The sequence below is a fragment of the Quercus lobata genome, chromosome 6 (genome assembly GCF_001633185.2).
Source record: "Quercus lobata isolate SW786 chromosome 6, ValleyOak3.0 Primary Assembly, whole genome shotgun sequence".
In the NCBI taxonomy this organism is placed as follows: domain Eukaryota; kingdom Viridiplantae; phylum Streptophyta; class Magnoliopsida; order Fagales; family Fagaceae; genus Quercus; species Quercus lobata.
The window spans coordinates 22,054,940-22,075,376 of NC_044909.1; the positions used below are offsets into that span (position 1 = coordinate 22,054,940).

At 37.1% G+C, this 20,437-nt stretch overlaps 1 protein-coding gene across 3 annotated transcripts in view; it reads right to left on the minus strand.

Annotated features, from left to right (window-relative positions):
- LOC115950977 overlaps window positions 1-20,437 on the minus strand; it is a 32,186-nt gene that overhangs the window by 7,975 nt on the left and 3,774 nt on the right. Inside the window, exons 5-15 of one of the 3 annotated variants that reach the window (XM_031068263.1) lie at window positions 17,355-17,424; window positions 15,335-15,416; window positions 14,937-15,001; window positions 11,432-12,442; window positions 11,205-11,267; window positions 11,079-11,125; window positions 10,408-10,453; window positions 10,214-10,293; window positions 9,979-10,092; window positions 8,336-8,401; window positions 8,038-8,119 (exon numbers count right to left, since the gene is read on the minus strand). In XM_031068263.1, coding sequence (XP_030924123.1) covers window positions 8,038-8,119; window positions 8,336-8,401; window positions 9,979-10,092; window positions 10,214-10,293; window positions 10,408-10,453; window positions 11,079-11,125; window positions 11,205-11,267; window positions 11,432-12,442; window positions 14,937-15,001; window positions 15,335-15,416; window positions 17,355-17,424 — 1,726 coding nt within the window. The remainder of the gene's footprint in view (window positions 1-8,037; window positions 8,120-8,335; window positions 8,402-9,978; window positions 10,093-10,213; window positions 10,294-10,407; window positions 10,454-11,078; window positions 11,126-11,204; window positions 11,268-11,431; window positions 12,443-14,936; window positions 15,002-15,334; window positions 15,417-17,354; window positions 17,425-20,437) is intronic. The other 2 variants (XM_031068264.1, XM_031068265.1) reach the window with 2 other exon arrangements.

Sequence of the window (20,437 nt, forward strand, 5' to 3'; positions counted from 1 at the left end):
CTGAGATCTGGACATAACTCCATCAGTCAGATTCTTGAAACCAACAGTTAGATTCTCGAAACTCTAGTAAAACTATGAAGTAAAGGGGAATGATAAGACAAGAAGGAAATGGAAGAAGGGTTAAAAATATGAGAAGAGAATGAAATGAGAAATAAACATGATAAAGATCAACCAATATTTTTAATAGTATGTTACATAAGATAAGATCAGCAGCATAAGTGAAAAGTGGAAGAGAAAATGACACAGGACAGAAGCCTGAATGAGCTCTAGTATCAATTTTGATGTAGGATCTTAGGAGTTCAACACTAAATTAGATTTCTTGATAAGATCTTGAGGGGTTCTTGAATATAGTGATGTTTAAGGGTTTGAGTAAGTTTAGGTGAATAAAAGTTGGGTTATGAATATTTTTATAGTTTAATGGAGTGAGAATAAAGAAGAATGAACACTAGGCAATCAGACCTAGGTTTTCCTCAACAATTACACTTAGGTAGGAGAAGGAAATCACACCCTCAAAGCTTCAAATAAACCGATGGAGTTTTATTCAAATCAATCTCTATAAAATAGAAAGCTCACTATCTTCTTTTTTTGATAGATATCAAAAAAAGCTCACTATCAATCATATTGACTTCAAAAAAGCCTTTATCAAGGACATAATAAATTCTTTCCTAGAAGGAATAGAGCTAGAAATAAGCTATTTCTTGAAAGACTACAATTACTAATAACATTTTTTTTTTTTTTTAAATTTAAAAACCTACTGAAGAACTTCTAAACCAAATGGGAAAGGACTCAAAACACAAAATAACAAATTTCTTTTCTTTTTTTTATAAGTAAAAAGAGAATATTATTAACATAAGAAAAGCAAGAGAAAAAAAAAGAGTTCACGGTAGTGAACAAAGGAAAAAAGAAACAAGAAGACCAAAACAACCCCTAATCTATTCTAATAGAAGAAATAAAATCCGTAAGGGTAGAACAATCCAAGAAACCCCAACAACAAGACCAATCAAATAGGGTCCTCTGGTAGGACTCTAATAACTGAACCACAGTTTTCCCCCCATCCTCAAAAGCCCGCCGATTTCGTTCAGACCAAATAGTCCACATTAAACAGCCTGGGACCAAATCCCAAATATCAAAACTATGCTTCCCAAGCCAATGAAACCAACAAAATAATAAGTCCTCAACTAAACGATCCCAAATAATTGAAGCATATACATCCACAAAGAATGAGCTATCGGACATAAAAGTAACAGATGATCCACAGATTTCGCATCACAACAACACAAATAACAACAATTCGCCAAAGGGCGACCACAAAGCATAAGATTATCCAAAGTTAGAATCTGACCATGAACTGTTGTCCACATAAAAAAAGCCACCCTTTTAGGAACTTTTAACTTTCCAAATACCCATCCAAGGGAAGGTGGAGGGAGTTGAATTTCGAATCTTATGATAGAAAGACCGAGTATCAAACTTCCCACTGCTATTAAGGTCCCAACAAAGCCTGTCACACCCTCCACCCCTAGGGATTCAGGTTTGGATGAAATGAAGAAAGGAGTAGGAAGCCACCAACTCCCAATCATCGAATTCCCTCTAAAATCTTAAACTATACACTCTGTCATTATCACCCACTGAAGGGCTTAGCACATTAGAAATACAAGTCTCCTTATTAGCTGAACACAAAAATAACTGAGGATAAAGATTTTCAAGAGGGACATCCTCAGTCCATTTATCATGCCAAAAAAGAGTGCGAGATCCATCCCCCACCACAACAGAGAAATGCTCAGTAAAAGTTTCCCACCCTTCACTAATACTTCGCCATAACCCACAACCATGGGCCATGGGCCCTACTGCAAGCTCTAGTGCACCAACCCCCTTTTCCCTCCCAATATTTCATGGCTATGACCCTTCGCCACAGATGAGAGGTTTCATGGCCATACCTCCAAAGCCATTTCCCTAAAAGGGCCTGATTAAAAGGCGCCAACTTCCGAATTCCTAAACCACCCAACTCACGAGGTAAGCAAGCCTTTTCCCAAGCCACCAAAGGATATTTGAAACACTCAACTGATGAACCTCACAAGAAGTTCCTTTGAATGCATTCCAATCTAGACGCCACAACTTTGGGGATAGTATAAAGGGAAAGGTAATAGGTCGGAAGGCTTGAAAGGGTATTCTTCAGCAAGGTAAGTCTACCACCCTTTGACAAATAAAGCCTCTTCCAACCTAAAAGTTTCTTTTCCATCCTCTCGAGAATCGAATTCCAAATGGATGGCGTTTTATACAAAGTTCCCAAAGGCATACCCAAATAAGTCATAGGCAAACTGCCCACTCTGCACTGAAGGATATTAGCCAAGGACTAAATGTTACGCACCTCCCCAACAGAGACAATTTCACTTTTCCCCACATTCACCTTCAAACCAGTAAAAGCTTGAAAATAAGTCAAAGCCAACCTAATAGACAGAATCTGCTCTCTAGAGGTATCACAGAAAAGAATGGTATCATCAGCAAATAAAATATGGGAAACACAGATACAAGTAGAATGAATAGGACCCACATGAAAACCCTGAATGAAACCACCTTCCTCAATTTTCTTCATGATACGGCTTAAGACCTCCATGATCAAAAGAAATAGGAGGGGAGACAAAGGATCGCCTTGTCTGAGACCTCTAGAGCTACCAAAGAAACCAGCAGGAGATCCATTAACCAAAACTGAGAAGCGAACGGTAGAGACACAAGTCTTTAACCATCTCCTCCATCTATCCCCAAAACCCATCCTCTCCAACAGATAAAACAAGGTGTCCCAACTCACATGGTCATAAGCTTTCTCGATATCTAACTTACACACCACCCCCGGGGTACGACACTTCAATCTACTGTCTAAACATTCGTTGGCAATAAGCACTGAATCCAAAATCTGTCTGCCACCAACAAAAGAATTTTGAGACTCCGAAATAAGATTATCTAGCACCTGCCTCAATCTGTTAGCTAACACCTTGGACAAAAGCTAATACACACTGCCTACTAAGCTGATAGGCCTAAAATCTTTAATATTCAATGCATTGTTTTTTTTTTTTGGAATTAGAGATAGAAACGAAGCATTCAGAGACCGTTCAAACTTTGAGCTCCTATGAAAATGATCAAAAAACACCATGACATCTATTTCCACGACACTCCAGCATTTTTGAAAAAAGGCCATAGTGAAACCATCTAGACTTGGGGCTTTATCACCCTCCATCTCTTGAAGAACCTTTACCACTTCCTCCTTAGAAAAGTCCCTCTCTAATTCAAACTGCTCGTCCTCTTCAATGCTAGTAAACTCTAATCCATCCATAGAAAAGCGCCAAGTATTTGTCTCAGAGTACAAACTCTGATAAAAATGGACCACCTTAGACCGCACCTCTTCCTCATCCTCATAGACGACACCATCCACCTCTATACCCCGAAGATAATTAGTTCTTCTATGGGAGTTTGCAACCCGATGAAAAAAGCGAGTATTATTGTCCCCCTCCTTCACAAATAAAATTCAGGACTTTTGTCGCCAAGAAATCTCCTCCAAAGAAGCAAGATGCGCAATCTCTCCTTTAATCTGAGTACAACGAGTTAGATCCTCATGAGAAAGGCCTGACAAATCCTCCCTAGCATCCAAACCCAACAATTCCGATAAAAGACATTTAATGCCAAGTCCCCAAACTCCTCCTTATTCCACTTTTTCAGGTCCTCTTTAAGAGCTTTTAGTTTACGACCCAGAATAAAGCTAGGAGAACCCGAAAAGCAATACCCATTCCACCATTGCCGAACCCTCTCTACAAAACCCTCTTCTTTCAACCACATATTCTCAAACTTAAAGGCACTCCAGCCTTTATTAACACTACCTGCCACCACCAATAGAGAGCAATGATCAGAAACTACACGAGGGAGAACCCTTTGAGACACGTTTCCAAAGTAATCCACCCAATCCACCGAAGCCAAGGTTCTATCAATTCTTGACATAAAATCTGATCCCGAATCTCTAAACCAAGTAAACGAAACCCCTTCAAGGGGTAAGTCCATAAGGTAATTAGCCTCAATGAAGTCTGAAAAAGCAAACATAGCCGGACTAAAAGCCTCACAACCAAATCTCTCACTCGGATATCGAATGGTATTAAAATCCCCAAAAACACACCATGCTGTATTCCACCTGGAGTGCATCCTTGAGAGTTCTTCCCACAGAGCACCCCACTGAGCATCATCATTAGGCCCATACACTCCTGAACAAGCCCATATGAAATCATCTACAACCCCCTTGAATAAAACATTAACAGAATACCGCCCAACAGCACAATCAACTTTTTCAAAAACTCTCGTCCTAAACCAATAACACCCCCCCTGCAGTATTGACTGCATCTAGAACAACCCAATCTAGAAAAGGACTACCCCAAAGGCTTCGGACAACAAAAGAGTTTAAAGAAGACAGCTTAGTCTCTTGAAAGCAAACTATATCACACTTCCACTCCTTGAGAAGATTTTTACATACCTCTCGCTTCTGAGAATTATTTAATCCCCTAACATTCCAAAATAGTAGCCGTAAACTCATTTAAAACTAGTAATCGCCCTCGTACCTATTGAGAGGTCTTTGTTCCTCCCCCTAGATGCTACCCCATCATAATTAATAGAGGAAAACAATCCTTTGAGTTCCCTAAGCCCTTTCTGCTTAGAGTTCACATTACCGTTAGAAGACCCAACACTGATAACATCAACACAGTCTTGTTTGAGAAGACGAAACAGAGCTAGACATTGATCTTCATGCTTCACAATAGGAAAACCCACAATTCTACAAAAAAATTTCATCAGACTACAAACCCATTTCGAATTTTCCTCCGCTGACCCCCGAAACTCTCCCTCATCACCTTCCTGGATCACCTCCAACTCCTTATGTCTATTGGGATCCCATTTAGAAAGAGGTGAGCATTCCAAAAAACCATTCTCATCCTCACCATGAAAAAAACCGCTAGGATTAACCATACTGTGCTTCCACTGACTCAGAATATGCTCAGGTCCATCCTGAAGCAACTCAACCCCACCCACTTGGCTCGGCAACACAGGCTTAGCATTAGGACTACTCCAATCTCCTCCCTTCTCACCTGAATCCACCATAAAGTCATCTCTCTCTCCAAAGTAGAGATCTTCTCCACTACCCAGACCCGACAAAGGGGATAAAGAATTATGGGCAGCATCGGCCTTACCGTCATCAGCTATTGGAGTATGGGTCATGACCCCCATCCTCTGATTGTACACCACCGCACCGGAAAGCCGAAGAAAGTGCCCCACCGTCGCTGTCACCGGTGCCGCCGCTGTCGCCGGCGATCCTCCCTTCTCACCGTCACCAACTATGGGAGTATGGGTCACAGCCCCCATCCTCCGATCGTTTACTACCGCGCCAAAAAGCCTAGGAAAACACCCCACCTTTACAGTCGCCGGCGCCGCCGCTGTCACTGACGATCCGGAGACCTCCGTCGTTCTCGCCGGAGCCGCAACTATCACCGACGAACCAGGAAACTTCCACACACTTCCTCTGGAGCTCTCCCCTCCAGCCCACGAAGCCTGACCCCCAAAAGAATCTCTTAAGGCCACGGGTATGACCAAAGAGCCCTTAAGTGGAGGAACAAATTCCACGGGCTGGGCTTGAGCAAGCCCACCAGGATGTTTAAGAATTTCTGGCCCGCCACTAACATTCTTGGGCCAACTGAAATCCTTTACATCCAGGTAAGTCACTGAACGTTTCCCGCCTTCAATTTTGCACACTCTCAAAGCCAAACAAGCAAGGGTCAGCTTAAAAGTACAAGTCCGTGTGGGTTTGCCATTAATGACTGAGATTTTGCCTTTTAAAACTAAACCATTCTCTACATGGCCTCCAGGAATCCTGTTCTACCCCAAAATAGCTCCAATTTTTTCAAAATTCCTAAACTTTCGCTGATGCCCAACAACAGAAAAAATTTTCCCACTTCGGTCACCACCAGCAAGCTGACCACCTCCACCACCACCATTTTTGGAGGGTGCTTCAGCCATAGGAACTGGTTTAGCACCAGTGAAAAAATCCCTCATCTCCCTCTGAAACAAAGACCAACCTGCACGGTTGAAGCTTGCTGGTATCATAACACACCCTCGACAAGCCCCGCCAAAGTATTCAACTATGACCACAAAAACACCAGCCTTATTTGACCTCCCACAAAATTCTAACAACTTATTATTATCCCGGAACCGTTTGCACAAGGAAACTTTCCCCGGAACCCAGTCACGAATATCAACAAAACAAGAAAGGATCCACTCCAATCTTTTACGACCTACCCAGATAGTATGCTTGACATGCCGGCTGCTCTCATGAATAGCATACGAATCATGTCGCCCACCATTGAAGGAAAAAGAGAAAAGCTTTGCATCAATACGAAAAGGAAACTGTCTACCCCCCTGAACCGATACCATGGGAGAGGTAATAAGGTTCGAGGCTAGTTTGGTATCATTTATAGGTAGGGAGATAACGGTATCAGTTTTAGGTAGGGAGATAGCGGGTAACTGTGGAGGTGTAGGCACAGAAAGCTTAATAGGCAATGTGGAAGGTTTTAAGGGGTGTGACGGTGGGCAAAAGCTAGAAGGGATAGGGGGATGACAAAAGGTGCATGGAGGTAAACCAAAAGGTGGGATTTGAGGTGTAAAAAGAAAAGGATAGGGAGAGAGGGAAGGAATCTGTGGTACAGCCGGTGGTAGGAAGGGGAAGAGAGAGGGAGTAGGGGAGGGTTGGTGGTGGGGGTGAGGGTGGGGGTGAGTGTGAGGGTGGGGGAGGGGTGTGGGTGGGGGTGATGCCAAGAAAGCCTCGCATCAAAACTAGACCATAATTCTTGAATATTTTTTATTTAATCTTGTTTTCCTCAAGCTCTTTACTATCTGCATAATAAAAAGAAAAGAGCTCTAGGAAAATGGGAAAATTTCCAAGAACCTTGACCCTAACTTAACCTCCCACATACCTAATTACTAATAAAAGAAGCTTTTCCAGGTTGTCTAGGTGGGAGGGTCCCCCCAATCCCTTCAAAGATTCAAACCAATTCTAGTAATCAAACCCTTTTTTAAGATTTTCTGCCTCCGGCAAGCATAGGTGCTTTGGGTTTGGTAGCAAGTAATTAGGTATGAGTAAAGCAAATACATCCTAGTAGGCGCACTCCATATAGAGCAAGCAAGTCTTGGAGATGAGAAGCCTGCGTAAGGACCTCAATTCTCATTAGGAGGTCAAACCAAGGACCTATGGAAGTAGGGGCTAGCCCCATCCGGCCAAACTCAACAAAAATACCAAAGAAATTAGAAAGGTATGCAAGATCTTTATCCTCAACAAACTAGTCAATGTCAACCACATGTATTCTTTTCCATCATTCTATCCTATTAGAAGTTGTATTCTCTATTACCTCCTTTATTGACATGTCCTTTTCTTACTACTTCTACTAATGTCATTTTAGATCTTCGTCTAACTATTTTCGATCCCAAAACTTGAATCAACTCACTCTTATCCTCACTAGTGCATTAATTTCTCACCTCAGCACAAGTCCAAACCATCTTTTCAAAAAGAAGTTAGACCGGAAGAAGCAGACAAACAAAGACTAAATAAGCAGGAATAGTTTTCACACACCAGTAGCATATTTTGATGAGGTAGTTTTGTACTTTTCATTTTATTCTATTTAAGTTAAGACAGGGTTTGAAGGTTTAGATTACTTATATTAAGGTTTTGTAAGTTTCTCATATAGCTAAATTGTTGACTTTGCAGCAGCAGACATGTTATTGAATTTATTTTGAAATTATATTAAGGTCATCCCTTAGAACTGACATTTGGGGTTTCTTTGCTGATTATTATAGCCTTGAAATCAGGCTTGCTTTTCTTTAATTTCCGCCCTAGCTAATATGCAAAATTCTATCAAATAAGAAAGAATTATGAGTAACAATTGAAGATAATAAGTACAGATTTTTTTTTTTTTTTTTTTTGCGAGGTAGATAATAAGGATAATAAGTACAGTTTTTTATTACCTCATTATAATATTCTGCAAATTTTTTGTTACCAACTCTAGGAGATCCAAAGTTATACATAGTCACAGAGATTGCCCCATGCCTGTTACACACAAAAGAAGATGTTTTTATGATAAGCTCCATGCCAATGGTCTTAAACACATTATAAAAGAAAAAGTAAAATGAATCAAATTTCTAAGGTTACTAGGGTGTAGTAAGTTCTATCAACATTTTTGTTTGTAGAAAATAATAATTTTATTGACAACAGGTATCTTCCAAGAAAAAAGTTACCATGAGCACCAACAAGTCCAACACTAACCTTCCACCCAAATGATACAACCACAACTCGCTCAAGTAACACCCAGTGAACCCCAAACATCCACAACTATATCATAAAATAAATCTAATTAGATTTCTATAGTTACTAAATATTATTTCAGAAAAACCTGAAAAGTCAATAGATCCAATTTTCTAATATACCACCAATGGCATTTATTGGGACGAGTCCACAGATAACCACCATATTTTGAAGAACTTAATATTATCAACTTCCTAGAAGGCAAACTACATTTCTTGAAAACATAGACATAGTTCTTTATTTCCCCTACCTCTAGTAAGCTTCTGTGCATTTTTCTACATATTTTAAGCTATGATGACACTATGTTCCCACATGTCACTTGCAAGAATTCGTGATAAGCTTTACAATCCATAACAACTTGTAAGTCATGCTTCCAAATTTTGTAAATCATGAGGAAAAGAATCATGAAGTGTGTTCCACTTTCCATAAAAATCTTCAAGTAAATTATAAATAACCACCCTAATCTATCACGCAAGTTGCAATGTTCCCCCTGAAGTTTAAAACCGACCAATCACCTCGCAATGTTGCTCAATATTCCAAATAGCCCCATACTGTTCCACTTGCAACAAATAACAGTAGGATTAATATATTGGTGGACCATGGAAAGTTTGAAAGCCATGTTAAATTAGCAAAATATTTAGATGTTTAACAAGCATACCAGAGTGCTAAGGTCATTGAATTCGAGCAAGGAAAGGGCTCAAACAGGGTGCTGGTTGTAAGGTGACCTGTTTGAGCCCTTCCTTCCTGAATACAACAGCCTTAGCATGCTGGCATGATTGTGAAACATTCCAAATATCTTGCTCGTTTAACACATCTTGCACACTGTCCAACCCACCAACACACCATGCCATTTTTTGCTCCTCAGTATCATCTTCCTTTGCAAACATAACTCATATTATAAACAATGAGTCACAAACATTATTGTCCTCATTCTGAATTTAAATTCCTAAGAAAATAAAACATCAACTTACAAGAAATTATGCAAAGATAACTATAAATACACACATGCAAACACTGGTTTTCAATTTCAATATAGATAGAAGCCAAAAATTATCATTGTTATACTCAAAAAAATACTTTTCCCCTCCACCTCCATGTATCATGTCATCCTTTCTGCCTTCTATAATATTGTAAATGATTAGTGCCCACCATTTTATGTTGAATAGTGATGCCATGTATCCTATGTTGTTACATAGAAATGCACTATAGGTATATGTGCAATTTACACAAGTGTGCACAAGATTATAGGACAAATTATGTCAAGCTCTGGCAGGTTACCGTCATTATATTATTAAATTCTTCTCATCATCCCAACCAACTAAACCTCTCAAACTAAGAAGCTATAGAAACTAGAATCTTCACAATTGGTTTTTTTTTTTTTTTAAATAATAATAATAATAAAAAGAATAAAAATTTAAAAAAACAGGGCTAACATGTGAAGGTTGGATTGACCTCAAGGAAACATCAAAACTCTCCAAAAGCATTGTATAGTAAATCTTTCCTACCCAAATTTTTGCATGTAAAGACACGCACATGCATATTTAATGTAATGTACTGAAGAATGAAAAAGAATGACTTCATAAGTAGAAAGATAAAGAACCCACATAGCTAACTGACTAGAGGAAAGCTCAAGAGCGAGAAGGGTAGCCAACGCACCACCTAAACTATGACCAGTCACATACACATGCCATTTGAATGGTGGCTCAGCAAGATCATCTCTGTCAAAAAAACAAAATTTCACTTATATTTTGTCATCTAACAAAATCAAACATATTTCTCATGCAACATTAAGATGTTAGCTGCACACTTAGAATAAAATTGAACAAATGAACAACTTACATATAACCAATTGCAAGTTTGATGAGAGAGATAATCCTTGTCCTGACGGAATCATATGCACTTAGAAAACCACTGTGGACCTGAAATAATTACTGCTCCATTACTGATACTACATTAAACAGATATTGTTTAACACTTTGCGCATCTCATGAATACTCTTAAACACAATTCAATCTACCATTTCATTTACATACTTGAACTTCTTGCTTGAAATCTCCACCTATCCTTTCAGGATTTAGCCTGTATATGATATATATATATATATAAGAATCAGAACTAGAACAAAAATATAATGTGTAACACTTAATGGAACCACCTCAAAATTAAGAAGATGTTAGATAAAGCAATAAGAATCCCTAGCAGCAATAAGAATCCCTAGGGCTATGTTAACATTATCCAGAACTATTTTTTTTTACAAGTATTATTATCCAGGACATATTAGAAAATAAAAGCATCTATTTTTTTTTTTTTTAAATCTTAAATGCGATGTGACACCAAACGAATAATTCTAGTAAGAATGATCACAATGAACTGCTGCCCAAAATTTAGGAGTGTATTAGATAACAGGTTGCAAAAGCCATAATAAAATTACTTCCTTGCATTCTGATTAGCTGGAAGGTCATTTATGAAATTAAAATGTTTTTTGATCTAAATATAACAAAGCATTATTCAGCTAATGACAAATCAATACTGCAATCAAGCTGCACATGGGCAATCTCTCCATTGAAATCCACATCCACCAAATCAGTAAGTGTGCTGTTTTTGACAAATGCAGCTAAACCAGACTAAATGGCAGAAGGTCTTAAAAGGATTAAAAATTTACAAATCACTAATAAATTCGTAGCTTGGATAGATATTATATTACCCAGCAGGAACTAGCATTAGATCAGTTATCAAGTCCTTCCATTGTGTCTGAAAAGATAAATGTATGAACAATTTGAACTGAAGCCAAATAACCCAATTGCACTGAGAACAATGTGATATAACCTACTTGTTCTGTTCCTCTAAAAGCAACAACTAATCTTCTCCTTGCTATATCGCGCCAAATTGCAACCTGCAGCTCCCCATAATTTAGTGATTTACAGAACACAATTCCCAAAATCAAATTATGACATTTCTCCACTTACATGGTTAAGAAACACATTCCATTCCATTCCATTGAACTCAAGAGAAATATAACAAGGAAAATGATTTCCTGGCTGAGGAATAAAAGCTCACCTGTGTGTCAGTGGATGCATTATCTAAGAAACATATTTTCTCAAATTCAGATTTAATAAAAGTAGAATGACCCAGTGAAGAGGCAAGCATCGCCCAAGCTTCAATGGCACTTTCTGCAGTTGAGAACAGTGCTTTCATCTCCTCAGCTCTCTTTTTATCCAATGCTAAGCCATTCTCTGAGCTGACAAGTTTCTCACTCAGGGAATATCCTACAACATTATCATCTTCCAGTTTGGTAGAAGCCTGTTCTTTTGTTTCATCCTTTCCTACAGAATTTCCATCCTTTTGTTGAGAAAATGTTGCATTCAGAAGCATTAATGCTCCTAAAACAGAATCAGTTTGCCCCATTATATCCTGTGTTATTTTTTTAATATCTGGTATTGAAGACTTATTTGAGCTAATGCCCGAGCCACTCATTTTATCAATTTCACCATCCAAACTTTCTGGAGTTGCAAGCCCTGATTCAACATAACCTGCCTCTGCAATTTTTCGTGACTGTGAGCCAATTCTATTTAATAAGTCAAATCCATCCCACTTTAATTTCTCAGGAACAGAGAGCCCAAGTTTCTGAACAACATTTTGACTGATGACATCAGTCAAATTCTTCCAAAAAATTTTATCTGATTGCTCCGAGTTACCAACTGGTTCCAATGGTTCAAAGGGAAGCCCATTCTCCATACCACCATTATCGACATGAAAATCCTCTATTTCTCTCTCTTTGTCGTAGCCTGTGTCACTAGAAGAGGCTTCCAGGTCTTCATCCATTGGTGAAGGCATGTCCATATCATACTTGTCATCATTTGGAAACTGACCCTTCCAAAGATTTCCATCATTGAATGCCTTTAGCTGCCCAAAAGCATACTTTACAAACTGACGCGCTTGCACAGACTCTGTGCCCACAACCATTTTCAGAGCAGACTCAAAACCATTTTTCCGAAGAAATTCTATAACAAAGGGGACCCTCCACCATTTTTTGTCTTCTTCAATTTCATCAAAACTTTTGTACTTAACCTGAAACCTCACCACTAGAAAGAATAAGCCATAGACTTATTAAAGAAAATACTAGTTCATGTTGATAAATAAAGCCTGCAGGATTACAAATTAAAAAAACAGCACATGAAGCCTTAAGAGTAACATAAATGAATTAGATCTTCATACCAGCTTGAAGTTATGGTACCTAAAAAAAGTGAGATTTTAGAGCTTGAAAATAAGTTCCAAAATCTAATCACATTGCCCTTGAAACTCTCAGTAATTTTCTACCTATATGGATAAAGGAGAAAAAATACACCCAAACTTTAGAAACTTTACTCTTTTCCCCTCTAAAAATCTAAGAAGAAGCTTCATGGATTCCAATCTCCACATAATGAGACACTTGTGAATTTTATAATTCAAAAACAGAGATAAAAGAAAGAACATGCTAGGAACAAGACCCAATTAAAAAAAAAAGTACTCCATAAGTTTGTTCTTAGAGGATCCACAACTTTTTTTTTTTTTAAATAAGTAATAAAATTTATATTAGAAAGTAAAAGAATAGATACAGGGGACTTGTATACTATATCCTCTCTCAATTTAAGAATCAAATAGCAATGAAATCCAAGAAATATCAAATGTATATTGCCCAAAGTACATAGCCAATCAAACAATGAACGTAGAAAATAGCTTTAAGCAATTTTTCATTCAGCTATTTCCTTTCAGCTCTATGTCGTGAAAAGTACAGTTATTTCCCTCCCTCCAAGTTGCCAAGGTAATAAATAGGAATAGCCTCCTAACAACTAAATCTCCTTTTTAACTGCAAAACAGTTCGAGCAGAATCCAAGGCATCACCTAAAGACCTCAAACAAAGACAAAGCTAAAGACTACAATTCTCTTTTTCTTTTTTTTATGGTAATAAGAGTTTTATTGATAGGAAAAGTACAATGTGTTTACGATGGAAAACTCACTGTACTTGAAACAAATACAATCAAATCAAATGGAAAATCTACAGGAAAACTCACTGTACTTGAAACAAATACAATCAAATCAAATGGAAAATCTACAGGAAAACTCACTGTACTTGAAACAAATACAATCAAATCAAATGGAAAATCTACAATTCTCTTGCCATGACAACATATAAGAGGAGTTGATCTACCATTTCACCACAAATCATATCAATGCAACATCTATCCTCAATTATTTTCTCCGTTTTCTCATATTATCAATTGTTAAAATCTTGCTCTCAAGCAATTGCCAATCCAAAAAATGTGACTTCCCTAGGTAATTTTGCGCCCCAGATATTCCCCCAAGGAAATTTGACCACTAAAAGTCCTCTAAGACCATCATAGAATGAACAACCCTCAAGTTTCCTTTCTTAAAAGGTCTCCAACATTTCTTTTTATAAGAAGGCCTCCAAGATATTATATTTTCACCATCACTTGATGAGAGATTAGATTACAATAAATAAATGAATAAAAAGTATCAACAGCCTCTAATTCCTAATTTTGCTAGGATCTCACAGATCTAAAATTCCAATGATGAACATTTTCACCAAACATTCCTAATTACAATGGAACTAAACCATCTTATTCATAGAGATTAAGAATTAGTCCAGAAATTTTTTCTTCAATGCAGCATCACAACACCCAATATCATGCCAAAACTGAACCCTACCAACATCCTGTCTTGAAACAAAGAACCCTACCAACATCCTGTCTTGAAACAAAGAACCCTACCAACATCCTGTCTTGAAACAAAAAACCCAAGAAAATATTTCCCATTGCTCCAATTACTCTTTCATAAACTCATACCATAGTGTCCTCTCACCTCTTACTGGAGACCCCATTCCCTAGAAGATTAAGCTATTGGGAATGAAGAATTTAATCAATTAACCATTATTCTAACACTCCTCCTCACATGCTAGCCCTGCATTCCCCTTAATAAGTGAGGCCCAACACATGGAATTTTTAACTTTTTAAATGGGAGGTTGATTGGAGACAAGGTTCGATTTAGGACCACCTTCTCTAATATCATAATAAATTACTACTTGTCCCAAAAGCTTAAGTTGTTGAGAATCTACTTGAGATTGGTGAATTTAATTATTTAACTATTATTCCAACACTACTGAAATGGGAACATTAAGAGACAGAAAATAAGTAGGGATGCTGGACAAAGTGCTTCAAATCAGCATTAGTCTCCCACCTTTTGAATAATTCAATATTTTCCAACATGCTAATCTCTTCTCCACCTTCACAGTAGTAGCATTCCACGCACTTTGTGCCTAAATCAATGACCCCAAAGGTAAACCCAAGCAAGCTACAGGTACTGTACCTACCTCACACCACAACACCTCTACCAGTTCCAATCATCCAATGACTGAAACAACTTGTAAGATGTGAACAAGCTTGATGCAGGTTAAATCAGGAGCAAACCAAATTTCCAGGACTATTAAACATTTTAGGTTTATAAGAACATTTTCAGCAGTTATTTTCACCTACAGCTGATTTTCTTGTGTACCATGGAAACTTACCTCTAGCTGTACTTTTCCACCACCACCAATTCCTTCCAACTCCACCATTACTTCATGCAAATTTCCTAGCAAATGACATGTTTGTTATTAGATTGTATTGAAAAAAAAAATTGCAGCCATGCATCCGAGTAATCTGCTAAACATTGGTAAGCTTGTCATTAGAGAAATCAAGTAGTTTAGTTCCTGTAAAATTTTAACCCTAAAAAAAAAGGAAAAAAGAAATTATAGATATATATTAAATCTATTGACGGTCCAAGTTCCCAGGGCAATAGGAACACAATACATTCACTAAATATTTGGATGCACAAACCCAATCTAAATTAGTTAAGACAGTTGGGCAACATGCTATTATACTAATTCTAACATCAAACACCATGCAATTTGTTTTAGATTCTCACCATCACAGAGACAATCCAGACTAATGCCTGCGTTACCCATGCGCTTATGTGGGGTTACAAGGTTTGCATCCCAAGCTGCTACCTAAAGTTTAACACCAGAAGTTAGAAACGAGAGGTAAAGTTGTTAAGCAACTATACAAATAACTCTTTCACCACATCAAAGTCTAAACTATAATTCACTATTCGTAAAACACATTGATATTGTTTCTGTGCATGCGATTAACGTATTTATAAGGTGATTCATCATTATTACTACAATAACAAGAATTACAAGATGTAGAATTGCAGAATTTTTATTAATTAGATACAGCTACTAACAGGCTTTTTTTTTGGGGGGGGGGGGGACAAGATAGAGATTCTCTTCACCCAATTAATGTGTAGGAGGCAGAGCTACCGAATAAGATTAACTGCATCAAAATTTATACCATTGCTGTCAAAATTTTAATTATAGCCTTCTGCCTCTCATACTTTGCAATTCCAGTTTTCTTTTTTGATTGGTAAGTTACACACACCCCATGATTACAGTCTCCATTCTTGATATTATGTAACATAGGAGATCAAGATGTATTAACAGGCATTATAAGTCTACACTCAAAAGGTAACTGGAGATACTTTTATGGATTAGTAGTCTACACTTTTCAGGAATGGTTACTCTATTTAAGCTTTATTCATTTTTTGTGAACAATATACAACATACTATGGCAACAACAACGTTGAAGACACCTACACTTTGGTGTTTTCACTCCAGCATTTTTTAAACCACTAGAAACTCAAGCTGAGCCAATCAACAAAACAGCCCGATAAAAATGATAAACAGAGCATGGAAAAAAGAAGGGGGGAAAAACTAAGATAGTAGAAAATGGTAGTCCTACTCTGATACCATGTTAGAGGAGTATTTAGAAGAGAATTAAAGGAGGAGCTGAAAATCTGATTTAGTCCTCAGCCGCTATATTCCATATATGTTCAAGAGTTGGTTCCAAGGAATAGAGATTATTCTTGATAATGACAACTAGTGATGAACACACCTCATCAATGACACCTCACCACTAGGACATTCTAGACTCTTCTAGAAGAGTACAATACATTTCTTCTAAAATTCTACAAGGCCATATAATCAATCCACACTTGATTTGGTTTCCCCATTTTGCAGTAGATGCTATCAATCCTACATTCCCCTAGCTACCTATGCTACGATCATAGCTTCATTCATTCATTAAACATTTGGGATAACCATTAGCATTAAGGTCAATCACCACACCACCTCTATCATGCATAAGACATTACATTACGTAAGAGTGCATGGTCAACACACACCAAAAGTGCCTACGTTCCGCTTGCAACCAATTCAATGCAATGGTACCACTAAAACAATATTAGCTCTCTATCAATACCAAAAGACATTCCTTGCATCCCTCTGAAGTTATACATGATTTTAAACAACATAATTTAACGGCATCAAATAGAAGACTTGATCACCTCAAATTAAAGATGATGGTACGAATAGGATATTTTCATTAAGCACAAACAGGAATTGTATAAAAAAGTTCTATTATTAGGCTACTCATATTAAGAAATGCTGAAACAATCTATTATTTCATAACTGTGATGTTACTGTCTCTTTTTATAAGGAATATATTTGCAGAGTTACTTCCTATATGATTCATTTCCATTATTTAGTCATCGTTTTTTGACTTGAACAACTATCCATTTTTAAGACAACAGCCAAAAGATGAGTAAGCCAATCTTCTTTGAAGATTTTGTTAATGTACAATTCATTTCCATAATTCTATCTTGCTATTTCAGACAACAGCTTAAAAGAAAGGAGCACTGTCAGTTCTTATATTGTGTCAACATATGATTCATTCCTCTAATACTCTCCTTTTTTTTATTCAAGACAACAGCTAAAAAAGAAATGGAAAATATAAGAAAAAAGAAGAATGAAATGGTGCAACTTCAAATATGTACAGCACTCTTTATATTGGAAAATAAAATTTATAAATTAGAAAGAATGCATATAAACCTGGAGAAGTTTGGTTGGAGGCTGCTTGATATTAAAGGTAAATTCCTCATTCCATGTCGGCTCTTTTGTCCTATAATCAGGTAATTGTACATAAAATAAAAAACCAACATAAACTTCCAACTTTTCTACATCCACGAATTATGGTAGTTATGTAAACTACTGATTTGAATTCTATTATAAACCTTATTGATTCTCTTTGTATGTAATGATTGGTGTTTGAATTATTTAGGAGTATCTTGTGTACACACCGTGCACATAAAGTATCTGCCTTTCTCAATAAAATCTTATTACTTATAGCACAAAAAAAAAAAATACTCTCTCTCTCTCTCTCTCTCTCTCTCTCTCTCTCTCTCTCTCTCTCTCTATGATAGGATACGAAAATTAATTAATTAATTTACATATATTTTAAGTTAATTAATTAGTTTACATATATTTTATGTTAATTTTAGGTTAAAAAGTAAATAAAAATATCAAAACTAATTTCGAAACAATGGGATCATATACGTGCAAAGTTAATTATTTTATTCTTTTGGCTTCCAAGCTAACATTATTGCTAACTAGGAATAAACAATAAAGTTCAAGACTACAACACTTCGGCCTCACAGGCCCAAGGATAACAAGCCCACATCCACTTCATGGCACTGGGCAAAAAAAAAAAAAAAAAAAATTAAATAATAGGAAAATAAAGAATCGGAACCTAGGAGTTTGCACTTAGGCTTGCTTGTAGTCAGCATCTAGGCTTGCTTGGAGTCAACCCCAAGTGAGGAAAACCACTAGAAGTCAACACCTACTATTGGCTGGAGTCAGCACTAAACCAAAAATCAAAAGAAACTTTTCCTTTATCAAAATCATCTCTAAATAATCTCCAAAATAAGTATAGTTTGCTTATATAGAAAAACTAAATCATAATTCTAATTGGGGTAGGAAAACGTAATTTTCTTATTACAAAAATAACCTTGCTTCCAAATATTAAAATACTAATAGCCTGATAAACTACTAGGACCTAAAAAATAAAAATACAATTGTCTTGCAAAAGTAAATAACACTTTTTTTTTTTGATAAATAAGTAATGTAATTTTATTGAAAATCAAATATACTCTATGTTCACGATGATGAACACAAAGTGTCAAAAAGTACTGAAGTCTCAAAGGGAAAATCTAAGAGAAACTTGAAACTCTAAAATAGAAGAACATTGTGTAAAACCCCAAAACCAGGACCAATTAAAAATGGTATTAGAAAACAAAGTTTTCAGCTAGTCCAAGGAGTTCTTCATGTCTTCAAAAGTACGTCTATACCACTCCTTCCATACAAGCCACATCAAACAAGCCAGCACCATATTCCAAACATTCGAGCCATGTTTATCAAACCAATTTCTCTAGCTAAATAACAAAGAAGAAACATTCCCCAGCATAACCCACTGAATCCGAAAAATCTAAAACGCAACTCCCCACAAAGCATAAGCAACATCGCAATGAATTAAAAGGTGATCCACCTCCCCATTACTTCGACACATACAACACCAACTCACCAATGACATACCCGTCTTAGTGAGATTGTCCAAAGTAAGAATCTTTCCCAATGCTGTTGTCCACAAAAAGAATGAAACCCTCTTGGGAACCTTAATTGACCAAATGCCTTTCCAAGGGAAAGGGACTGTAGAGGCACCCCGAATCTCCCCTGTAAAAGGTAGATTGTTCAAGAGTGGGCTGAGGAAAATAAATTGTATGACATTCATCCTATTTTCTTTAAGGTGTGCAATTGGTTGGCTGTTCCATTGCCTCACAACTACTGCTTCAATCTTGAAAATTACCATACTGACGGGAAAATATTTAGGATGAAAGTATTGTGCTAAATATTCATCTCGTAGTTTCTCTTTCATGTCTTCCCAACCAGTAATCGCAGGTTTATGCTTTATAAAGTGGAGACGTTCAAGGTTCTCCAAGAAAATTTTTACTCCACCTATTAACTTCAATTTTGCAAACCTGACCTTCTTGCTATCTGCAAAACTTATTCACAAAAAGAATTGCTCCATCTCATTTAACCAATCGACGAAATCCCATGGACGTCTTTGGTCTTTACGACCATCAAAATAAAGTATCTATGAGGTTACCATTGTTCACTAGAAGACAAAAATTCAAGAGCCTAGACTGCTTAATTTGTTGCTGAAAGTGCATGTTGTGCTTCACGGATTGGGGTCTGGCCCATCTGGGCTTCCATTTTTTAATATATATGTGTGTGTGTGTGTGTGTGTGTGTGCATTGTAATTAGGTCAGGTTAAGATTTTGGATAATGGGCCTTTTTATATAAATAATAAAAAATTTATTCAAAATTAAAAAAGAGTCACCCAAGTATACATGACGTATACAACTAGGGATCAATACAATCAAGAACACAAATTACAATCATCCATCAAATCAAAAATCGAAAAAATAGAATGGCTTTCTAAGATAGACATTCAATCTAATAGCATTCTAAAAAATAAAAGTTTTAAATCGATTACTGTCCTTTCAAAATCCTCAAAACACCGGTTTACTACATGCCGGTTCAAGTTGGGCCAATGGTCTTGAATGGAACAGGTCTTTGATCAACTAGGATAAGTTAAAGGAAGGTGGGTTAGGGGAGGGAACTCAGATGGGACCATCGGGTTACCTCTAAGATCGAATCAGTGGAGGCTTGGCATCGCAGGTGGATAGGTGGCGATGCTTGAGACGGCTTCTTAGTGGATTTCCAGTGGCGGACATGGAGGCAAGGTTTTGTGTTTTGCAATGTCTTCTGGTTGTTTTGACGAACTTTGGGGTGTTTGGGAAGTTTTGGCTTTGATTGATGGTTTGTGGTGGGTGGATTCACAGCAGATTGATGATGGCAACTTGGGTTTTTTTGGGCTTTGATGAAGGCTGAGATCTTCTAGTTTTCACAGGTTAGTTCTAGTGGTGGAAAATATATTGGCCTTTTTTTTTGTTTGTTAAATTTTTTTTTTTTCTTCTGGTTCTAGATTGATTGTAATGATGCTTCAAATGGACCAGGATTTGCTCTGATACCAAAACTGACACAACAATCCAATTAAAAATTAAACAAGAAGAAAA